Source organism: Poromitra crassiceps, assembly GCF_964638095.1.
Source record: "Poromitra crassiceps genome assembly, chromosome: 1".
NCBI classification, from domain to species: Eukaryota; Metazoa; Chordata; class Actinopteri; order Beryciformes; family Melamphaidae; genus Poromitra; species Poromitra crassiceps.
The window spans coordinates 87941189-87961537 of record NC_139623.1 but is presented as its reverse complement, the minus strand read 5'-3'; the positions used below and the strand labels follow the sequence as shown (position 1 = coordinate 87961537).

The window sequence follows — 20349 nt, the reverse complement described above, 5'->3', positions numbered from 1 at the left end:
ATAATAATAATAATAAACGGAACAGATACAATAGGGATCCACGCACTTCGTGCTTGGACCCCTAATAAATATATGTGTGTGTATATGTGTGAGTATATGTGTGTGTGTGTGTGTATGTGTATATGTGTGTGTGTGTGTGTGTGTGTGTGTGTGTGTGTGTATGTGTGTGTGTGTGTGTGGCGTGTGTGTGTGTGTGTATAGGTGTATATGTGTGTGCATGTGTGTGTGTGTGTGTGTGTGTGCGCGATGTTATGTAGAGGAAGGATGACATCATAGATGACATCATAGATGACATCATAGATGACATCATCAGTGATGTCACAAGACTGTCATCGGTGATGACATAGTGTCAAAGTTTAAACATTTATCATTTCAAGACGGTTTCACGTATCCAAATTCTTTGTAAGTCTTTAGATCAGGGAAGTCCAGAGATGACACAGAAAAAGTTTGGGCTCATTCGGGCAAATGGCCTAGGACGAGTTCGTTTATCAAAAGTTTAAACATTTATCATTTCAAGACGGTTTCACGTATCCAAATTCTTTGTAAGTCTTTAGATCAGGGAAGTCCAGAGATGACACAGAAAAAGTTTGGGCTCATTCGGGCAAATGGCCTAGGACAAGTTCGTTTTTTTTTTTTTTTAGAAATTCCAAGATGGCGGAAAATCTAGCAGACCTAAATGGGCGTGGTCTATATGGATAGATGCGTATTGATCCAGGGAATCCAACAGATGTGGAATTTTGATTCTACGCCTCACAGTTCAGCAGTTATGGGTCAATACGCAAAAGGGTCTGTTATAGCGCCACCATCTGGCCAATATGGCTAATTTTTTGTCTCTGAGTAGTGGGGCACATTTCCAACCTATGTGCAAGGTCTGGCTACTGTAGCCCTTACAGTTATTGACGTGCATGCTGTTTTAGGGCGGAATAATAATAATAATAATAATAAACGGAACAGATACAATAGGGATCCACGCACTTTCGTGCTTGGACCCCTAATAAACGGAACAGATACAATAGGGATCCACGCACTTCGTGCTTGGACCCCTAATAAGTTCAGTGTTTCTGCCTGTGTTGCTGTTTGTTGTAGAGTAATTGTAAAATGACCTAAAGGGAGAGCAGGTCACCAAGTGAGTGAGAAAAGGAGAAAATACTGAATAATGACATCACTACAGTATAATTTTACTGTACTTTTCACCTTTTCATGTGTCCAATGGGGTGCGCCAGGGTGGAATTCTTTCCCCGCAACTCTTCAATCTCTACATGGATGACTTATCTAAAGAATTAAAGGAGTGTAGAACTGGCTGCTTGGTGGGGGATAGCCTCATTAATCATATGATATATGCTGATGATCTGGTGGTACTGTCTCCATACAGTGCTGGCCTACAGCAGCTACTCAGAGTATGCTCTAGATATGGCATGATGTATGACATTAAGTTTAACTCTAAAAAGAGTGTGGTGATGATTGCTCGAACCAAGGAGGACAGGAAGCTCATCTTTCCCTCATTCTCTCTGGCAGGTGAACTGCTAGATGTAGTGAGGAAAGTTAAATACTTGGGCCACGTGATAAGGGATGATCTCTGTGATGATGACGATGTGCAGCGGCAGTCTGGTAAACTGTATGGCCAAGCCAACATGCTGGCACGCAAATTTCACATGTGTACAAATGATGTTAAAGTAGCTTTGTTCAGAACGTACTAGGGGTGTCACAATATATCGTCCCACGAAATTTCGCGATAGTAAAACGTCACGATATGTATCGTTGAGATGAAATCTCATATCGTGAAAAAAAAAAAAAAAAAATTTTTTTTTTTTTTTTTTTTTTTTCAAAAGTAGACAAAGAAACGTCTTTGTTTGTTGAAGTTCAATGTGTGGAAAGTAGTTCAGTTGAACAAGTCTCTGAAGAGACACATGAGAAGTTATACAGGAGAGAAACCATTCAATTGAGTTTCTGGCAAAACTGTTTACTTGACAGGAAAAACTGAAGATGCATAAAAAATAGACTAAGAAAAGTCTTGTTGTTTGAGTTTGAAGAAAAACTGAAGATACATAATGAGAATTTATACTGCTGAGAAACCTTTTAGTTCAAAGTAAATCTAAGTGACGGTGTAACTCATTCTATTTCAAGATAAGCCTTATCTCCAATCTCATGTTTTTTCTAGTTGTTATTGTAATAACAATTTCCCACAACAGCATGTTTTGTATTTGTGCATTTCAAATAAAATACTACTTTTCCAGTCATATATTGTCATTATTCAAGATTAAAAAAATATTGTTAAAATCGTATCGTATCGTATCGTTATCGTGAACCCAGTATCGTGATACGTATCGTATCGTGAACTGAGTGTATCGTGACACCCCTAGAACGTACTGTACTCCACTATATACGGCCCACCTGTGGTGCAACTATAGTAGTAAGAAAATGAAAAAACTTAATGTGGCATATAATGATGCTTTCAGAATACTACTCAAACTCCCCAGGTGGAGCAGTGCAAGTGAAATGTTTGTGACTAGAAATGTACCTACTTTTCATGCTGTTTTGAGGAATTCTATGCATAGATTCATGTGTAGACTCACTGGATCTAAAAATAAAATTATTGTGTCCTTAACTGACATATCACAGAGTGACACAAGGTACCTGTCTTGCTTCTGGAAGCACTGAACCCGCAGTCTATCTATATGTTTTTTAAAATACACTGTTTGGTTTTATTTTTAGCATAGGTGTCTGTGCTGATGCTTTGTCTGCATCTCTTTTGAATGTTATTGTATTGCTTTTTATGTTTTGTATTGTTTTTTATGGACCAATGGGTCTGAAATAAAAGGTGATTGATTGATTGATATAATCCTAATGTTAATTTAAAATTAGATATTCCTCTAAATATGGCTAAAAATCATCCAAACGTCCAAAAAAACGTAGATTTTTCTTGGGGCGCCGGCAAAAAGATTATATATATATATATATATATATATATTATTTTTTTTATTAAAAAAAGAAAAGAAAAAAAAAGTCTTGCAAACTCGTTCCCGCGCCACTGCTCTTTGCCCTGTGATGTCACCCTCTAATACTATAGATGGTTTTAACTTGACAACATAAACATTCAAAATTGAACCCCAGCTCACTTCCTGTTGCAGTGTTTGCTAGTACAATTGTACAAAAGGCCAGTTCAGTGCCCTATTTTTCACCATTAGGTGTCAGTCTTCACCAAACATTTGGATTTGGGTGTAGTTACACTTTATTAATGTTTGCAGAATCTGGACTGAATGCAAAGACTTACCCAGTTGTGAGTTGTTGGTTGGTGTTTCATCTGTAAAACACAGTTAAGGTTGTTTAAGGCAACACTGTATTATAAACAGTACAGTAGACTACACAATGCAATGACACATTGACCTATTTATCTTACAGTACATGACGAAAAAAGAATGCCCTCAGGCACGTGTGTTGAAAAGCTGCTACAGTAGACTCTATAGGTCAACAGGTAAAATCACACCATTGGTCCTCATGTCAGTATCAAGACAAGTATCATTCTATCATTCTATCATTCTATATCAATCAAATCTGGTATTATAGGTGACTATTAATTTAGCATCATCTTAAATTTAACCAACTGGTGAAAATGTTGGAAAGCAAAGCAGTGTAGAAGTATGATGTGTATTGTACATGGGCACAGTTAAAAAAAAAAAAATGTGGGGGGGGGGGGGGATTAGGAGAGCTTAAACTGTGTTGAGTTTCAGGGTGGAGTTGAGAGAGAAATGCTCCCCCAGAAAAAATCAATGCTGTGTGGTGATGATGATGATGATGATGTTGCTCAGGATAGAGGAGGGGGGAGTGAGAAAGTTAGGGGAAATATATGGAGAAGATCAAACCATACCACTCCGAGTGATGATAGGACCGGCGGTGATGACGGCATTTCCAGATGCCCCCGTTGATTCCTTCTCCTCTGAGACGCCTCTCTTTTTTCTGCTGCCACAGATCTACAGAGAAAAAAGAAAATAGAGAGAGATGATGGCAGACATGCATTTTTGCCATCATATCAGAATGAAGCACGTGATAGTGCCGCACGCTCCATCTCTAGGGAGGAGACTCTCTCTCCCTTTGTCCACTTTTTCTTTCCCATCTCCATCCACCTCCCTCTTCTCTCCTCCCCTTCTCCTCTCCATCACCCCTCCTCTCTTTTTCATCCGAAAATCTTGACCGTGCTCCGTACATACTGCCCACCCACCAGCCACTTAGCCACCACTACTGAGTGACATCATAGTTGTCATAGTGAATGTTTGTCCTATATCACTGGATGTCCACGGTACGAGCGCGCAAGACCTCTAGGCCCACCCCGCCACTTAGCCATCACAAGTGTCTGATGACATCACATCAGATCTCTAGGCCCACCAACCCACTTGGCCATCACAGCTGTCTGATGACATCACATCAGATCTCTAGGCCCACCCAAACACTTAGCCATCACAACTGTCTGATGACATCACTGAGGCCCATCAAGTTAGTCATCACAACTGTCTGATGACATCACTCCTCTCCTCTCCTCCCCTTCCCCCTCCTCTCCTCTTGATTTTGGCTGGGTTTAATCCATCATCCCCATGAAAAAAAAAGTGGCGTCCACAGTTCCAAATGTTATTGTAGCTAGGATAGTTGGTAGGCACAATCTAATTCCATTTTAACATGCATTAAAGTTGTGTCAGCAGGTTGGCAGATCTGAAGGCAGAACATATACCTGATGAGAATGCCAGCAGTTGGTGAAAAAACCCGATATAATAATCATAATCATCATCAGTTAGTGATAAACTTCAGTCCCCAGAAGTCAGTCAAGGTAATCAGACCAGATTTTTGGAATGTCCATTTTGAATGTAAATAATTAGGTGCTCATTTTAGTTGGCTATGACTAGAAATGTATGGGTAGCCTAACCATTTCTGTAATTGATTGTGTATATTGTTAAATGTCTTAAAGGAGCTATATGTGATTCTTTTTTGCCCACTAGATGTCACGCTGGAGCTGTAACGTAACGTGACGTAAACACAGTCTATAAAACACGCACAATCTGATTTCACCAAGTAACAGTTGTTCCTGGACCAACATTTCTTCCTAGTATGGGCTGGGGAAACCCCACCCCGGAACTCATTTGATTGGTCGCCGCAATTGCTTCTTCCTTAAAACGTGCGGCAAGGAAAAAAATGTGGTTAAGATTAGGGTTAGGGTGTGAAAAAAGTGCAGCTGTCGGCGAGCTATAGCCGACAGCTATGGCTAAATGGATAAGGTGCGTGCGTGCCTTCCAATCTGAGAACTGGGGTTCGACTCCCGGTCGAACCACACACATTTCTATAAAACATTAGGGTTAGACATTAGGTTTAGGCAAGTACAACAATGTGGTTAGGCTTAGGGTTTGGGTCTGGTCGTCGTTAGATAAGAAAACCCCTTAGCCTAATCTTAACCACATCTTTTTTACTTGACACGTTTTCAGGAAGAAGCAATTGCGGCGACCAATCAAATTAGTTCAGGGCAGGGTTTTCCCGGCCCATACTAGGAAGAAATGTTGGTCCAGGAACTACTGTTACTTGGTGAAATCAGATCGTGCATAAAACACATTATAGGCATGGCTTCATGCTACCATAAAGCACTCGCATCACTCTCCTATAGCACAGCTTTCTACATTAGGCAGCTTGACCAGCCTGTGCTGTGGAGACAAGCAGACAAAGCCACAGAGCCGACCGACCGCACTGCAACGGAAACCAGGAAATACACGGTCCCAAACTGCCAACACGTTCTCACTCCGAGCGCGTAGCATATTGACGCTTTGTCCCGTCCCTTGTGCGTCACTTGTTACTAACATGGTACCCTTGAGCGACCCATGAAACGACTTGGGCTTTCCGACTAAACTCAATGCAAACCCATGGAAGTCATCTTTGACGCTTATGGCAACTCCTCCCCCATTAGCCTAACTGCTCCCCCATTAGTCAACTGCTCCCCCATTAGGGTCTGGGGGGAGGTTAGGTCTAGGCGTGGGGGGTGGGAGAGGTTAGGGTTAGGGTCTGGGGGAGGTTAGGTTTGGGCATGGGGGGTGGGAGAGGTTAGGGTTAGGTTAGGGTCTGGGGCAGGTTAGGTTTAGGCATGGGGGGTGGGAGAGGTTAGGTTTAGGGTTAGGGTCTGGGAGAGGTTAGCTCCTCCAGACCCTAATGGGGGAGCAGTTGACTAATGGGGGAGCCGTTAGGCTAATGGGGGAGCAGTTGCCATAAGCGTCACAGATGACTTCCATGGGTTTACATTGAGTTTAGTCGGAAAGCCCAAGTCGTTTCATGGGTCGCTCAAGGGTACCATGATAGTAACAAGCGACGCACAAGGGTCGGGACAAAGCGTCAATATGCTACGCGCTCGAGTGAGAACGGGTTGAAACTGCGATACAATCAGAGACTAACGTACCTTTCTCTCCCCCCCCCCCCCCCCTTTCCCGAATTTTTATCCCATTTTTATCCCCCATTAGTGCACATTTTTTATTTATTTATCCTGGTTGCTGCTCAGTGGCGTGCCGTCCATTAGGCGAACTAGGCAAATGCTAAGGGCGCTTGAGCCGTTAGGGGCGACAGAGAGGGTAATTTTTTTTTTTTTTTTTTTTTTTTTTTACAAATACTTTTTCATGATAATAGGCCTACTATTATTTTACAATAGTAGACAAAAATAAGAAGAACAACGTCTTAAGTCTTTAAATAATAGTGAAATCATTTTTCTAATTCTGGCTTTCTGGCTGCCCGGGCTGCAGCACTTTCACCATGGTCCCTAATCCATACCACCCCACCCACTGCGCGGCCGCGCCCCCTTCTACCTGCTCGGAGCTTTTTCCCAGAGTGGGGGAAGGGAGCTGGAAGGTGGGTGCTGAGGGTGCTGCAGCACCCCCTGGTGGCAAGAAATGGATTTTCGAAATTGTTGGATTTGCCTGTCTTGTGTTTATACCACCAACAAGATGCATTAAAAAACAGTTTGTGCTTCCCAGCTCTAATCTTATTTCATACGCTCTCTCTTCAAAAGTGTTTGATTTTCATCATAATCTGGTTTTCCATAATAATAATAATAATAATAATAATAATAAGTTCAGTGTTTATGCCTGTGTTTCTGTCTGTTGTAGTGTAAAACGACTAAAGGGAGAGCAGGTGCTTACATGAAAGTGAGTGAGAAAAGGAGAAGATACTGAATAATGACATCACAACAGTATAATCCTAATGTTAATTTAAAATTAAATATTCTTCTAAATATGGATGAAAGTCCAAAAAACGTAAAATTTTCTTCGGCGCTGCCCTCGCGGGCAGCACCGAGAGACCCCTCCTTACAGCACCCCCTACCTAAAAGTACTTCCAGCGCCACTGGGGAAGGACGATTCTGAGCCTGCACTGCAGTGCTGGATTAGCTGCGATATCATTTTTATTATATTTTCTTTGGGGGAGGGGGGGGGGGGCACCAGCAAAATCTTGCCTAGGGCACCAACTTGGTCAGGCACGCCACTGTTGCTGCTTCACCCTCTGCCGATCTGGGGAGAGCCGAAACTGGCTCCATGCTCCCTCCGAGACATGGGCAGTAGCCAGCCGCTTCTTTTCACCTGACAGGGGAAGCTTCACCGGTAGGACATAGCACGTGGGAGGATCACGCTATTCCAACGAGTTCCCCTCCCTCCGAACAGGCGCCCCTAACGACCAGAGGAGGCACCACATTAGCAACCAGGATATTGCATGTTTTGGTGTGGGGTTCCTATATGAAGGAACCCCCCAGGGGGCACGGGGAGAACATGCAAACTCCACACAGAAAGGCCCTTTTGACGACCACACCCGGGCAGTGGGCACTCGAGGACATGCGGACGGGCACGCACTCGTTCAGCGCTCACAGCGTCCCAGGTGGGAATCGGACCCAGGACCTTCTGGCTGTGAGGCGACAGCGATTACCACTGCGCCACCGTGCCCCCCGGAGACTAACCTTTCTTTCACAGCCACGGCTGCTTCATTTTTCCAATCACAGCCACAGGTTGATCCACATATGCTCCTAAGCCTCGCTGAGAAGCTCTTTGTCTATTTATAAGCGTGGGGGAGGCAACATCACACACGAAAGAGCGGGCCGCTCCGGCGCTCTAGCAGCCTGAAAACAACAAAGCCTGTTTTCACAGATAGAGGGCGTGGCTTGGTTCACTGTTCATAACAATATAACTCGCCTGTCTCACTAGATATATGAGTGCAGGCATCTAGTAGGTCTGAATATCACATTTAGCTCCTTTAAAGAGTTACTAAACCCCAAACCAAAATCTGTATGAAGTCTGACATCTAAATGGTAAAAAACGGCCATCTGTTATTGGCTGATCATTGGCATCAAGGGGGAGTGGAGTTCGATCAGAGAGAGACTGTGGCTGTGGTGCGCTGTGGAAGGCAGAGGGGGGGCCAGTGAGAGTGGACTGGAGCGAGCAGCATCCCTCCAGCTGCCTCTCCGTTCAGCCGATCCTCTGTCTCTCTCCCCTTTTACGTTTTTTTTACGTGCAGCGAGCCAGCACGGCTTTTGCACGTGCGAACACACACACACACACACACACACACACACACACACACGCGGCGCGCGCGATTTGGGAGCTGGTTGAATGTGACACGCCCAGACATTCCGCCAAGGAGAATGAAGGGATAATTCTGCCTACTTTATCCATGACTTTCAAACCTAAATGTATATACTTTGCAACATTCATCATCGTTCAAATTTGGCTGGCGGCTTATTAACATAATGTTCCTGTGGTGTGAAGAACTCAAAATGCATATTTATTTTGGGTTGCCAGGGTCTTTAAATGGGTTTTTATCATGCAGCGAGAAGCTTAAGGGCCTTTCTCAAAGGCACGTCGTGCCTTTGAGAAAATATCTAATCTAATATCGAAAATATCTGTTTTGGAATTATCAGATGAGAGAAAGTTGGAAAATGAGCAAGAGCTTTTTGTGTGCCCTCTCTCCTGCTTCACTACCCCTGACCAGCCAATCAGAGTGATTTATCTACCCCTGACCAGCCAATCAGAGTGATTTATCTACCCCTGACCACCCAATCAGAGTGATTTCTCTCACAGACGGCCTTACGCGGAAAGCTGCCGACAAGCCGCCGACAAAGCAGACTATAGCCAACGGTGCGGGACACACCACAAATACTAGAGCGACAGATGCCCAGACATGGCCAACGCGACTAATCGGCTGTATGTGTTCTCGGCTTATCCAACTTACTCGCTACCACTCGGGACTCATAAGCAGTGTTGGCCACGTTACTTTAAAAAAGTAATATATTACTCATTACTCGTTACTCTTTTCAAAAGTAATATTTTTACTTTACTTATTACTCCCTGCCAAAAGTAATTTGTTATATTACTTTCCCGTTACATCCCACAAAATTGGTAATTGCGTCCTTTCTCATCAAAATGCAGACTTTGCATACTGTGTATGTGCATACGTGTAAATATAGGTATAATCGCTTTGCCGGAGCGCAGCTAAAGCAAGCTTCAAACCAGCAGTTGTTTCTACAGCCTATGCATGAATCCATAAGTTACTAGACCCATATGTTCCCGTTCTCCGTTCCTCTGTGATCCACTCTAATAAGTTACCTGCTTGATGAAGAGCGCACACTTGGCGCACAGTGATGACAAGACACAATCTTAGCTTCTGTTTTTAATAATGCAGTAAGTGCAACTGCCAACACATTCTCAATACGCAGTGTACATCTTTGCATAACAAGTTTGTGTCACAAATAACATTAGCCCTGCAACATAACAATGTTACATTGACGTCCGCCAGCAGTAGACCGCGCGTGCCCTTGTGAGATTTAATGTTACATTTTTCTGTATTTTAACAGTTTTACTGTTTCTGTGCTTACCATTGGTGGTAACGTTAGTCAATGAGCTTCATTTTGTTGTGCTGTCCTCATAACTCGTAACCATTGTTGGGCAAGTTACTTTCAAAATGTAATATACTACATATTACTAGTTACTTTCATTTGAAAGTAATAAGTTACATTACAATATTACTGTCTGTGTAGAGTAACTCATGACTTATTACACTACTTTTGCATTACTTTCACCAAAACAACAGCAGCAGCAGAATGACATTGCCACCCCAACCATCCCGAAAAATAATTTCAACCGCCTTGAAGTCAGTGTAAACAATCCAAAATTCTAAATGTTATTCTTTTCCTTTGTTATTGTCATCTATAGTGGTTATTTGGATAAAAAAATTGATTCGGAAATGATTGTATCTTTATTTAAATAGGTGCTTTGATTAAAAAAAGTAACTCAATTTGTAACTTGAGTTACTTGACAAAGTAACTGGTATAATATTACTTACATCCTACAAGTAATAAGTTATATTACTGAGTTACTGCTAAAAGTAATATATTACATGTAATATGTTACTTTTGTAATGAGTTACCCCCAACACTGCTTGTAACGTTAATGTTAGGTGTTAGGAGGTTTGAGGTTGTGTTTTTCGCAGAGTCTTAAGCGCAAATTATGCTTGAGCGAAATCGCCGGCGCTGACTGCGCCGAGGGGGTCGCCACAGCTGGGCATCCTATCGGCGCAGCTCGGCGGAGGGGGCCTGCAGCTCCTCGAAAATGTGACTCCGCGGCGCCAACTCCTTGTTGTGAGGAATGAGGAAATACCATTTCTTCATTTTTACAGTGCTTGTCCCTCATCTAGCAAAGCCTTCTGCAGGCTCACCGGAATTAGTTTTGAAATGGAGGGACAATAAAATGTCCCCCCACCGACATGATTGCAAGTTCTTGGTAAACTACACGATAACGTTTTGGACGTGTACCGCAGCCAACGCGCCGAGTTAACGTTCGAGTATGCACAGTCTCGCTGTCGCCGCTAGTCGGCGGCAAGGCTCCAAGTCGAGCGTGCGCAGAACCCTGTCACCGCCTTTAGGGCTAATGTACACTGCCTCCGGAACAGATGCGGTACGGCTCCGGTACGGCTGCAAACAGACCCGCACTCATGTAATCTGTCAGACGGATGCGGGATCCGACAAAAATAGAACAGGCGCGTAATTTTTCCGTACCCCATGTATCGCCCATCAATTAACATGGGAGAGAGTCGAACCGGCAGTTTTACCGGATCCGCAACGCAGCCATAACGCATCTGGTGTACATTGCCTGTTAGTACCTGGACGCAGGTTACATTTGGCTTTGATGTTCTTGTCAGCTTTCTTCGCGACAAAATCAAAGTAATGGGAAAATACTCAGCTGCTGAATGCAAACATTTCCTCCATTGGCTTAGGCTCTGCTCCCAACCTAAAGCTAACGCTGTGATGTCACACATTATTGTTGTAACGTTAAAAGCCATGCTGCTTGGAGCTTGTTTGGTCACATGAACACCGACTGCATGTCGTTTTGCGGCACGTCGCAATCACGGAATGGAATCAAAACAAAAGTAAGGATGTAACGAGTTGTTTTATCTTGGGGTAACGGTAATATTATTACTGCAATTTTATTAGTAATTCATTACACTACTCGGAGTCGTTACTGGGAAAAGTAATGTTATTACAGTAACGCGTTACTAGTAATCGCTAGTTACTGCGTTACCGCGTTACTGCCCAACACTGCTCATAAGGACTCACTCAGTTACATATAAAAGGTGACATCACCTGGTACCAAAGACCAGCCAATAGCAGATGGCCATTTCAGTAGCATGCTTTTTACCAGTGAATGTCAGGCTTTACACAGATTTGCCTTTGGGGTTTAGTTACTCTTTAAAGCATACAGTGAGTTTCCAAAATATTATAGGATCACCTGCTTTTTCAATGAAATAGACTGAGCCGGTGAATCCAAGTGAAAGCTAGACTTCACTTATGGATTTGACCTATTAAATGTGCTTCCGTCAGAAGATGAAAGGTTTAAGAAAGATTCCTAAGAGATATGAATGATGTCTTGATGTAGGTTTTATGTGTCCAGTCAGTGTATTAGCGCCCTATGTTAGCCTCACCCGACCCAACGACCCTCCGGGGTTATGGGATAGGTGAAGGTGAAGTTAGCCTCACCGGCATGAGCATTGGGCAGTCATCGGCTCGACACAGCTTGGTGACACAGTGCAGGAAGACGGTAGACATCTTCTGGTTCTTGTGCTTTACAAAGCGGAATACTTCAAAGGCAAAGCGGCCCATTTGGCTCTTCCCGTTCTCAAAGACAGTGGTCTGGGGGTCTTTGTCACAGCTAGCTCAGGGAGACCAAATTTGGAGAGTGTTATCAGAATGGAGAGCGAGAGCAATATCAACATTGAAAACTAAATAAACATTTTCAAAAATCACAGTTACCTAAAGAAAAGGTCATAGCGGAGGTCATCATTGGGGTTTCCAGAGGGAGTAGTGTAGCAGTAGTCCATGAGAACGTTCCATCTATTTTATATTAAGGGTTAAAAAAAAGACAGAGGTCAAGGTCTTTAAAGTGAATGTGATGATCATGTATAGTTAAAGGACTGCACTGATTTTTGGGAGTCTGGCCCATTCGTCACCTTACCCAATAAACCAATGTTGGATTAGTAATAGATTTATCTTCACTAGAAACAGAGTGCGCTCATTTCCAGTATTTCCAGCACACACAGCTCACCCCTTCTAGGCGCAGCTCGGCTGCTGCGCGGCCTTGCCTGCAGCCCCGCCACTGTGGGGCCTCGCCCGCAGCCCCGCCACTGCGGGGCCTCGCCCGTAGCCCCGCCACTGCGGGGCCTCGCCCGCAGCCCCCCTTGAGAAATTGTGGGCCCGGGACCCCTCACCTTATTATAGTAGTGAGATACTTTGAATAATGCTAATTATCATACTCCAAAGGTTACTTGACACACTTTGCTAAGTGTTAGCATGACAGAACTATCTAGTGGAGACAGACATGATTTTGGTACCAACCCTCTCATATACTGGGTAATGTGTTCAATGGTCAACTACTGCAGCCATTCCCAACCTTTAGGCCGGGGCCCACTGGTAGGCTGCAAAGGTATTGCAACTGGGCTGCCAAATCATTTCTGACAACACATTATTTGGCCTATTATTACTGTCGGATGTGAGCCGCGGATATTTTTGAGATTTTCAAGTGAGCCATGACTCGGAAAAGGTTGGGAACCGCTGGTCTACTGGGTAATTTGATCACTGGTCAAACTCCCAAAAAGTTTGTGTGCTTTAAGCCATATCCATGTTGTTTACACCCTCTATTCATGGAGGTCCTGTAGCCGAGATCAAATGACAGACAAAGACCTCACATAGTCAAATCTAGAGTCATGTCCAACACCAAAGTGGGATTGGATCCAACTGAAGTCAGACACTGGAGCCAGTCAAGACTAAAGTAGCCAATAACAAATAATAACCAATACAATGTGAGCAAACTCGCAGTGTTCCCCCTGATAATTGAATTCCTGGAGTATCATGGAATTTAAGGATATCTGTTCCAGACGAGGATAGGGAACTTGTAAAATTCCTTTGTAAAAAGTAAGTTTACAATTGGGTCACTTTACAGGAATATAGCAGAATTTATTTTCAAACTTATTTTGCATATTCATTGCATTAGATGATGGTTCTCAGCCTGAGGGGAAACCAGACTGTTTGCTCTGACTTCGATATGGAAAAGTCATGGAATTTTGACATCAGGACCACAGTGGGAACTCTCTGTGTGTTCAGAAAGTGTTCTTCCAGCAGAGAAGGCATTACAGATGAGGAACAATTCATATAACTTTGTGAAATGATTAGTGTTGGGCAGGTTAGGGTTAGGGTTAGCGTTAGTGTTAGGGGTTTCTGAGACCTAAGAGAAAAATATTTTTTTTTCTTATTTCCCCCCATTTTCTCCCCAATTGTACTTGGCCAATTTCCCCCTGCTGCCCCGGTCGCTGCTCCACCCTCTGCCGATCTGGGGAGAGCCATAGACTAGCACCATGCTTCCTCCGACACATGCGCCGTTGCCAGCCGCTTCTCTTCACCTGACAGCGGGGAGCTTCACCGGCAGGATGGAGCACGTGGGAGGATCACGTTATTCCCACCAGTTCCTTTCCACCCCGACCAGAGGAGGCGCTAGTGCAGTGAGCAGCTCCGGCTAGTAAAAACTAATAATTGAATGGTTGTCAGAATTTCAGCAGGTTGGAAATTCGGGTATCATTTCAGAGTTGTGGTTTTCTGAATTGACGTCATCATACAGTAGGCTACATGCCGGCGTCCATGTATTATAAAAGTGTTTGTTGACCTAATTTGTCTTGAACGCACAAAATATCCTTCTCAGGTGAGCAAGGGGACACAGTTAAGAGCCCCATCCTCAAGTGCATTAGATTGACAAAGCTCCACCTAAATGTAGGCCATTTTATTATTCTTACTGCACAATGTGTCATCTTTCTGCCCCTCTTAGTGTTTTACTCTGTGCAGAAATGGCACACTCAGTATACAGGTGTACTCTGTTGAGGGATGCACTGTCATTAAGTGTAAACAGAACATGACCTGCTGGTGAATCATTCAGCTGGATGTTGATGAAATACCTCCTGTCCAGGTTGGAGGCTTTTACAGCTGCAAACACCCGTGTCTTCAGAGTGAGTCCCGCCATGGGGATGGCCAGCTGCTGGACATATGACGAGTCCTGTGCATCCACATAAACGACAAAGGCATTTCAGCATGTTTTCTTTTCTTTTTTTTGGGCTATTTGCCATTCCTATTATCTGGTTGCAGGAGATTTGATCAATTTAGCTGCAATTTATGAATTGTAGCATATCCATCATCTGGTTTCCATAGCACCCCATTGATTCAAATCGGCAAGTGATGTTACCGTAACTTCTGAAATGAATTGAGGGTAAATTGAGTATAATCTGCTCCAATTATAGGATTAAAGGTAATTTGTCGGCTGCCTGAGTAGCATACAAAGGTTTTCTGAGCCTTTGGTTTCTTCCCAGCCTTGTACATTAGATGGATCATTCCCATTCTTAGTAGGCCTAACGTTACAACAACAGATGTTGTTGCAATTGACTGCAAAGCATCTTAATCTGCGATGCCAGCTGAGTTATGCCTAATTAATATTAAAGATATGGTTTTGTCTCCAGTTTGACAGTTTCAGCTCCCCTGTACAACGAATGGCAGATATATTTAGACCTGAGTAATGCGAACTTACATTGTAAAGCAGCAGATTCAATGTGCTGATAAAAGTACCATTGCTTTCCTTCACTGAGATTGCAGCAGCCGACCTTTAATAAAGATAATAAAAAAACAAGATTTAAGTTAACAAAAATATTTTAGAGCCCGAGTTATATATCTAATATTTTAAGTAACATTTGCATGATGTGGACATCTGTGTACATTTCTTTAGTTCAATATGTTCAGACATTCTGTAAACATTTTTGTTGTACTCACTGATACTGCTCAGTGCTCAATAATGATGATAATGAAAGAAAGTGATATGATTTGGAACAGGGGTACGTACATTCAGTGGGCTACAGTGTAAGGTTGTTTCCTAAAACCTTAAATTAAGTTTCATTCCATTTAGAATATGTAATAGATTCATCCACTTATTATGTTTGGCAGGGGCGGAGCAAACCTATCAGCCCAGAGGGGGGCCCACGCCGAAGAAAAAATTGCCTTTTTTGCATGTTTGAATCTGTTTTAGCCATATTTAGTGGAATATCTCATTTTAAACACACCAATGTTATTGTCTATTTATTGAATTCCTCTCACACTCACACCACTGACTTTATTAAATAAAGTAATTTTAAGTCACAACTGTAAAATAGCTGATAGCCCCTATATCCGAAAACACAATTTGTCACTCATTGAGCCAAGTAATATTATGTCCAAGAAAGCCTACAGTGAAGCCACTTTACAGACAAGCTTGTTCTGAAGAAGAAAAAGAAAAACACAGGTTGCCAGCCAGGCCTCTTCAGATGTTTCAGCACCGAGGCACAGCCCTCGGTTCAGCACCACCGCAGATGGACAGCGACAGGCTGTCATAGACAGCACCCTGTCTGCCCCTGTCTCCCTCTCTCTCTCACACACAGACAGGCGCAGACTGCATAATCGGGCACGTCGGACCGATGCCCGGTGGCCTGGCCTGGCCTGGCCTGGCATGCAAAAAAAAATAAAAAATGATGGGGGGCCACTGTGAAGTGGGCCTGGGGTGGGTGCACCCTCTGCCCCGGTGTACCCTCCGCTACTGATGTTTGGGAAAGGTACAGAAGGCCAAAAGTAAATCTGAATCAGCTTTGGCAGACATTGGCCAAATTTCATGAATATCATTAAATAAAGTCATTATGAAAGAGTATGACTTTGAAAAGAGTCAAGACTATGAAAGAGCCTTGACTCCTTTCATAGTCCTCAACTCATAGTCCCCAACTTTTAATTATGGCACATTCAGCAATCACATTCTGTGCTCAATGACTGTTTGCAAATCACATCAACAATATGTAAATTACACATTATTTTAATGACATTTCAATAAGTTTGGTTTGGGCCACACAGAAAGGACCTGGGACTGACCAGGTTTCGAACCCGGGACCTTCTTGCTGTGAGGCAGCAGCGCTAACTGAGCCACATCTGATGCTATCTGGGTCACTCTGAATGTACGCAAACACGAGTGCAATGCAGTCGCGAGGTGCACTGATGTAGCGTAATGTTACGACCTTCTTTGACATGTTTGTAAGTAAAATGTTATATTATTTTTCCATGTCAAAAATGCATTCCTGAGAGTGTCCTGGCTGTGTGTCTCCTCTCACATGGTCATTGTCTTGTGGTGTGTGGCAGGTGCACTGAACGCGCACAAATTGTTTTTAAAAATCTGTTTATGGGAAATGCGTGCCTCATATGAATTTTAGAGCAAATAAAACAAAACAAACAAATAAATAAATAAAGTAATCCCTTAAAGCAATCTATTTTTAACACAGTAACTGTGTTCAGAATACCACCAATTCAAACTGTAATGGAATACTCATATTTTGTATTTTAAATACTGTATTTTAAATACATGTATTCGGTTACTCCCCAACCCTGTCTATAGAATACCGTAGGGATGACGTATTTTTGTAGGCTTTACCAGAAATCGCCGCCATTTTGGTTAGTCAGGGGAAAAGTATTGGGTTTTAGAATGGGGATTTCACTTAAATGTATAAAATAAGGTCTGTAGTTAACAAAAGTTTATGGGAACGCGAATGTGGGTTCAGCAGGATAATCTTCACGAACGTTTATAACTTTTATGCCTTTTGAAGCGTTTTCTCAAAAAAACGTGTTTAAAAAAACGCATTTACGTTCCAAAAGTCATAAAAGTTATTCACGTTTGTGGAGATTATCCTGCTGAACCCAAATTCGCATTCCCATAAACTTTTGTTAACCACAGACCTTATTTTATGTATTTAAGTGAAATCCCCATTCTAAAACCCCATTCACTTTTCCTCTTATGAACCCAGAAATATACTTCTGGACTCATTCCTGCGGTTCTCTATTGGCCTTCTCTAGACCCACAAACCCCACTGGCCTTCATAGAGCAATTCAAACAGCACTTTCAAGCCACTTTGAAAGAAAAAGTGGCCTTGCCGGTGTGACTTACGAGGCCAGCTGCGTGTTGTTGACCAGGTACTCCAGTGGATAGCTGCAGCTGAACTTGTACAGCAGACCTGGCAGGTAGCTGATGATATTGGGCGGATCCGGCGTATCGATGTACCCCGATATGTTCCCTATCTGCACCAGCGACAGGTTCCCGTAAGCGTTGGGCCCATGAGCCGTGGAGACCTGCAAACAAGCCACATCAGCAGTGGGTAATACTCCTCCAACCATGACAAGCGTTATCTTCCCCCGGGCAGACCGGGCCAGGCTCGATAACATCACCCATATTGAGCATACATAATCCCCAGCTCAGTCCCTCCTTATCTGAGAACGGACCCTCAAGAAAGTGTCCCACTCAGTCCAACTCACCACTCAGCAAAACGAGCCAGGAAAGAGAAAGCCACCTCAGCAAAAGATCCACTTTAAATTCTATCCCTCTTTGAAACCACTTTAAATTCTCCCCCTCTTTAGAAATGACTTTTGCACAGACAGACACAGGGCCGGCCCTAGGCATAAGCAAATTAAACACCTGCTTAGGTCCCCCAGGGCTTGCAATATGCAGGTCAATGGTAATCATACAAAAACCCAATATTGTGTTGTATAGGTTGGCTAGATAATACATACTACTGGTTTAATCAATTCCCGCTGACTCTGTCAGAGCTGTCATGTTCATGCACAATGCGCTCTTTTGATGCAAGCACAGTCAGTCAGACTAACATTAGATTACAGTCCTCTCCTCTGTCACAGTCAGTCAGACTAACATTAGATTACAGTCCTCTCCTCTGTCACAGTCAGTCAGACTAACATTAGATTACAGTCCTCTCCTCTGTCACAGTCAGTCAGACTAACATTAGATTACAGTCCTCTCCTCTGTCACAGTCAGTCAGACTAAGGATAGGTTACAGTCCTCTTCTCTGTCACGGTCAGAAATACTAACGTTAGGTTACAGTCCTCTCCTTTGTCACAGTCAGTCAGACTAACATTAGGTTACAGTCCTCTCCTCTGTCACAGTCAATTAGACTAACGTTAGGTTAAAGTTCTCTCCTCTGTCACAGTCAGTCAGACTAAGGTTAGGTTATAATCCTCACCTCTGTCACAGTCAGTCAGACTAAGGTTAGGTTACAGTCCTCTCCTCTGTCACTGTCAGTCAGACTAAGGTTAGGTTACAGTCCTCTCCTCTGTCGTTGTCAGTCAGACTAACGTTAGGTTACAGTCCTCTCCTCTGTCACTAGTCGTGTTTCCATTACTCTCAGAAATGCGCAAAATCTATATATCGCAATAGAAATTGGGTAATGGAAACACGTGAATTTCGAAAAACCTCCCAAATATCGCAAAAAGTTTTTTCGCTCTCATGAGGTGGTTTTTCAGACGTGTCGATATAGAAGTTTATCGCAAAAGTGTAATGGAAACACATTTTTCGCATTTGCACGTCATGTGACCCATATTATCCCTTGGAAAAGGAGCGGAAAATAAGTTTGGTAGGTTCGATAGCCGTGTCAAAACCTCCGCAGCAAGTGGAAAACTTTGAAGCAACGCTACCTAGCAGAAAGACGAGTGTTATGCAAAAGCGTAGCCGGGCAAATTAGATAATGTTTAATGGCAGAAATCGGTCCATGGTGACAGCAGGCTGCCTGTGTGCGCGCATTTGGCACAGCGTCGAGATGAGAGGATGAAAAGCACACACTGGTGCGGTGGTGCTGTCTGAAGTGAATACAGTGACTGTGAGTAGGCTAATACATTGCACACGTTTCAGGTGCAATTATAGAACCAAATCAGCCTTTTCCCCCCTCCATCTCTAAATCGGACCAGTTGTAGGCTATTAGGCTACCTTTTTTCCTCTGCCTGTCGCGCTGACTGCATTCACGCAGCCAGCAACATTTTGCGACTCATTTTCTTTTGAATTGATAATCAGGCTCGTTTATATGCATTGTAACTTCATGTTGGGATTTGCATTGACCATTGGTTGGATTTGAGCATGCAGGGGACGGGATATGGGGCAGATCCCCGTGCGTAATCACTGTGGCAGCTGCTGCAACGGGGAATCACTCAAACGCAACTTCAATGGAAACGCCTACAAGTCGCAATTGTACATTGTCGAAGTTGTAGAAATATCGCAATTCTTTTGCGAAAAACTGTAATGGAAACACAGCTACTGTCAGTCAGACTAACGTTAGGTTACAGTCCTCTCGTCTGTCACAGTCAGTCAGACTAACGTTAGGTTACAGTCTTCTCCTCTGTCACAGTCAGACAGAGGTTAGGTTACAGTCCTCTCCTCTGTCAGGGTCAGACTAATATTAGGTTACATTCCTCAGTAACGCTTTACAATACAGCCCGCAAATGACCATGTACTGTAACTACTGGGTAACAAGACTGTAGTTATAGTGTAACTACAGGGTAACAAGACTGTAGTTATAGTATAACTACAGGATAACAAGACTGTAGTTATAGTGTAACTACAGGGTAACAAGACTGTAGTAGTTATAGTATAACTACAGGGTAACAAGACTGTAGTTATAGTATAACTACAGGGTAACAAGACTGTAGTTATAGTATAACTACAGGGTAACAAGACTGTAGTTATAGTATAACTACAGGGTAACAAGACTATAGTTACAGGTCTTATCATTGTTCATGGAGCTTTTGGGATGGCCATCACCTTTTAAAAGATCATAGTCATAGTCTAACGGTTACCTCATTGTGTCAGTTGGATTTAATGTATTACTTTTACAGGTACAGACAAACATGTAGGACTTTGTGACATGCCACTGTACAAGCTCACATAGATTTGAGGAGTAAAGTTAAATGTTATTGCCATTAAT

The 20349-nt window shown here is 43.1% G+C and overlaps 1 protein-coding gene across 1 annotated transcript in view; it reads right to left on the bottom strand.

The window, feature by feature from the left end:
• The window catches only part of zpld1a (zona pellucida-like domain containing 1a), a gene marked incomplete at its 3' end in the record, with an annotated part of 31712 nt that overhangs the window by 5465 nt on the left and 5898 nt on the right, over window positions 1-20349 (bottom strand). The window contains exons 3-9 of the mRNA XM_083642116.1: window positions 17535-17716; window positions 15114-15186; window positions 14491-14588; window positions 12302-12382; window positions 12029-12200; window positions 3866-3968; window positions 3272-3301 (exon numbers count right to left, since the gene is read on the bottom strand). Coding sequence (XP_083498242.1) covers window positions 3272-3301; window positions 3866-3968; window positions 12029-12200; window positions 12302-12382; window positions 14491-14588; window positions 15114-15186; window positions 17535-17716 — 739 coding nt within the window. The remainder of the gene's footprint in view (window positions 1-3271; window positions 3302-3865; window positions 3969-12028; window positions 12201-12301; window positions 12383-14490; window positions 14589-15113; window positions 15187-17534; window positions 17717-20349) is intronic.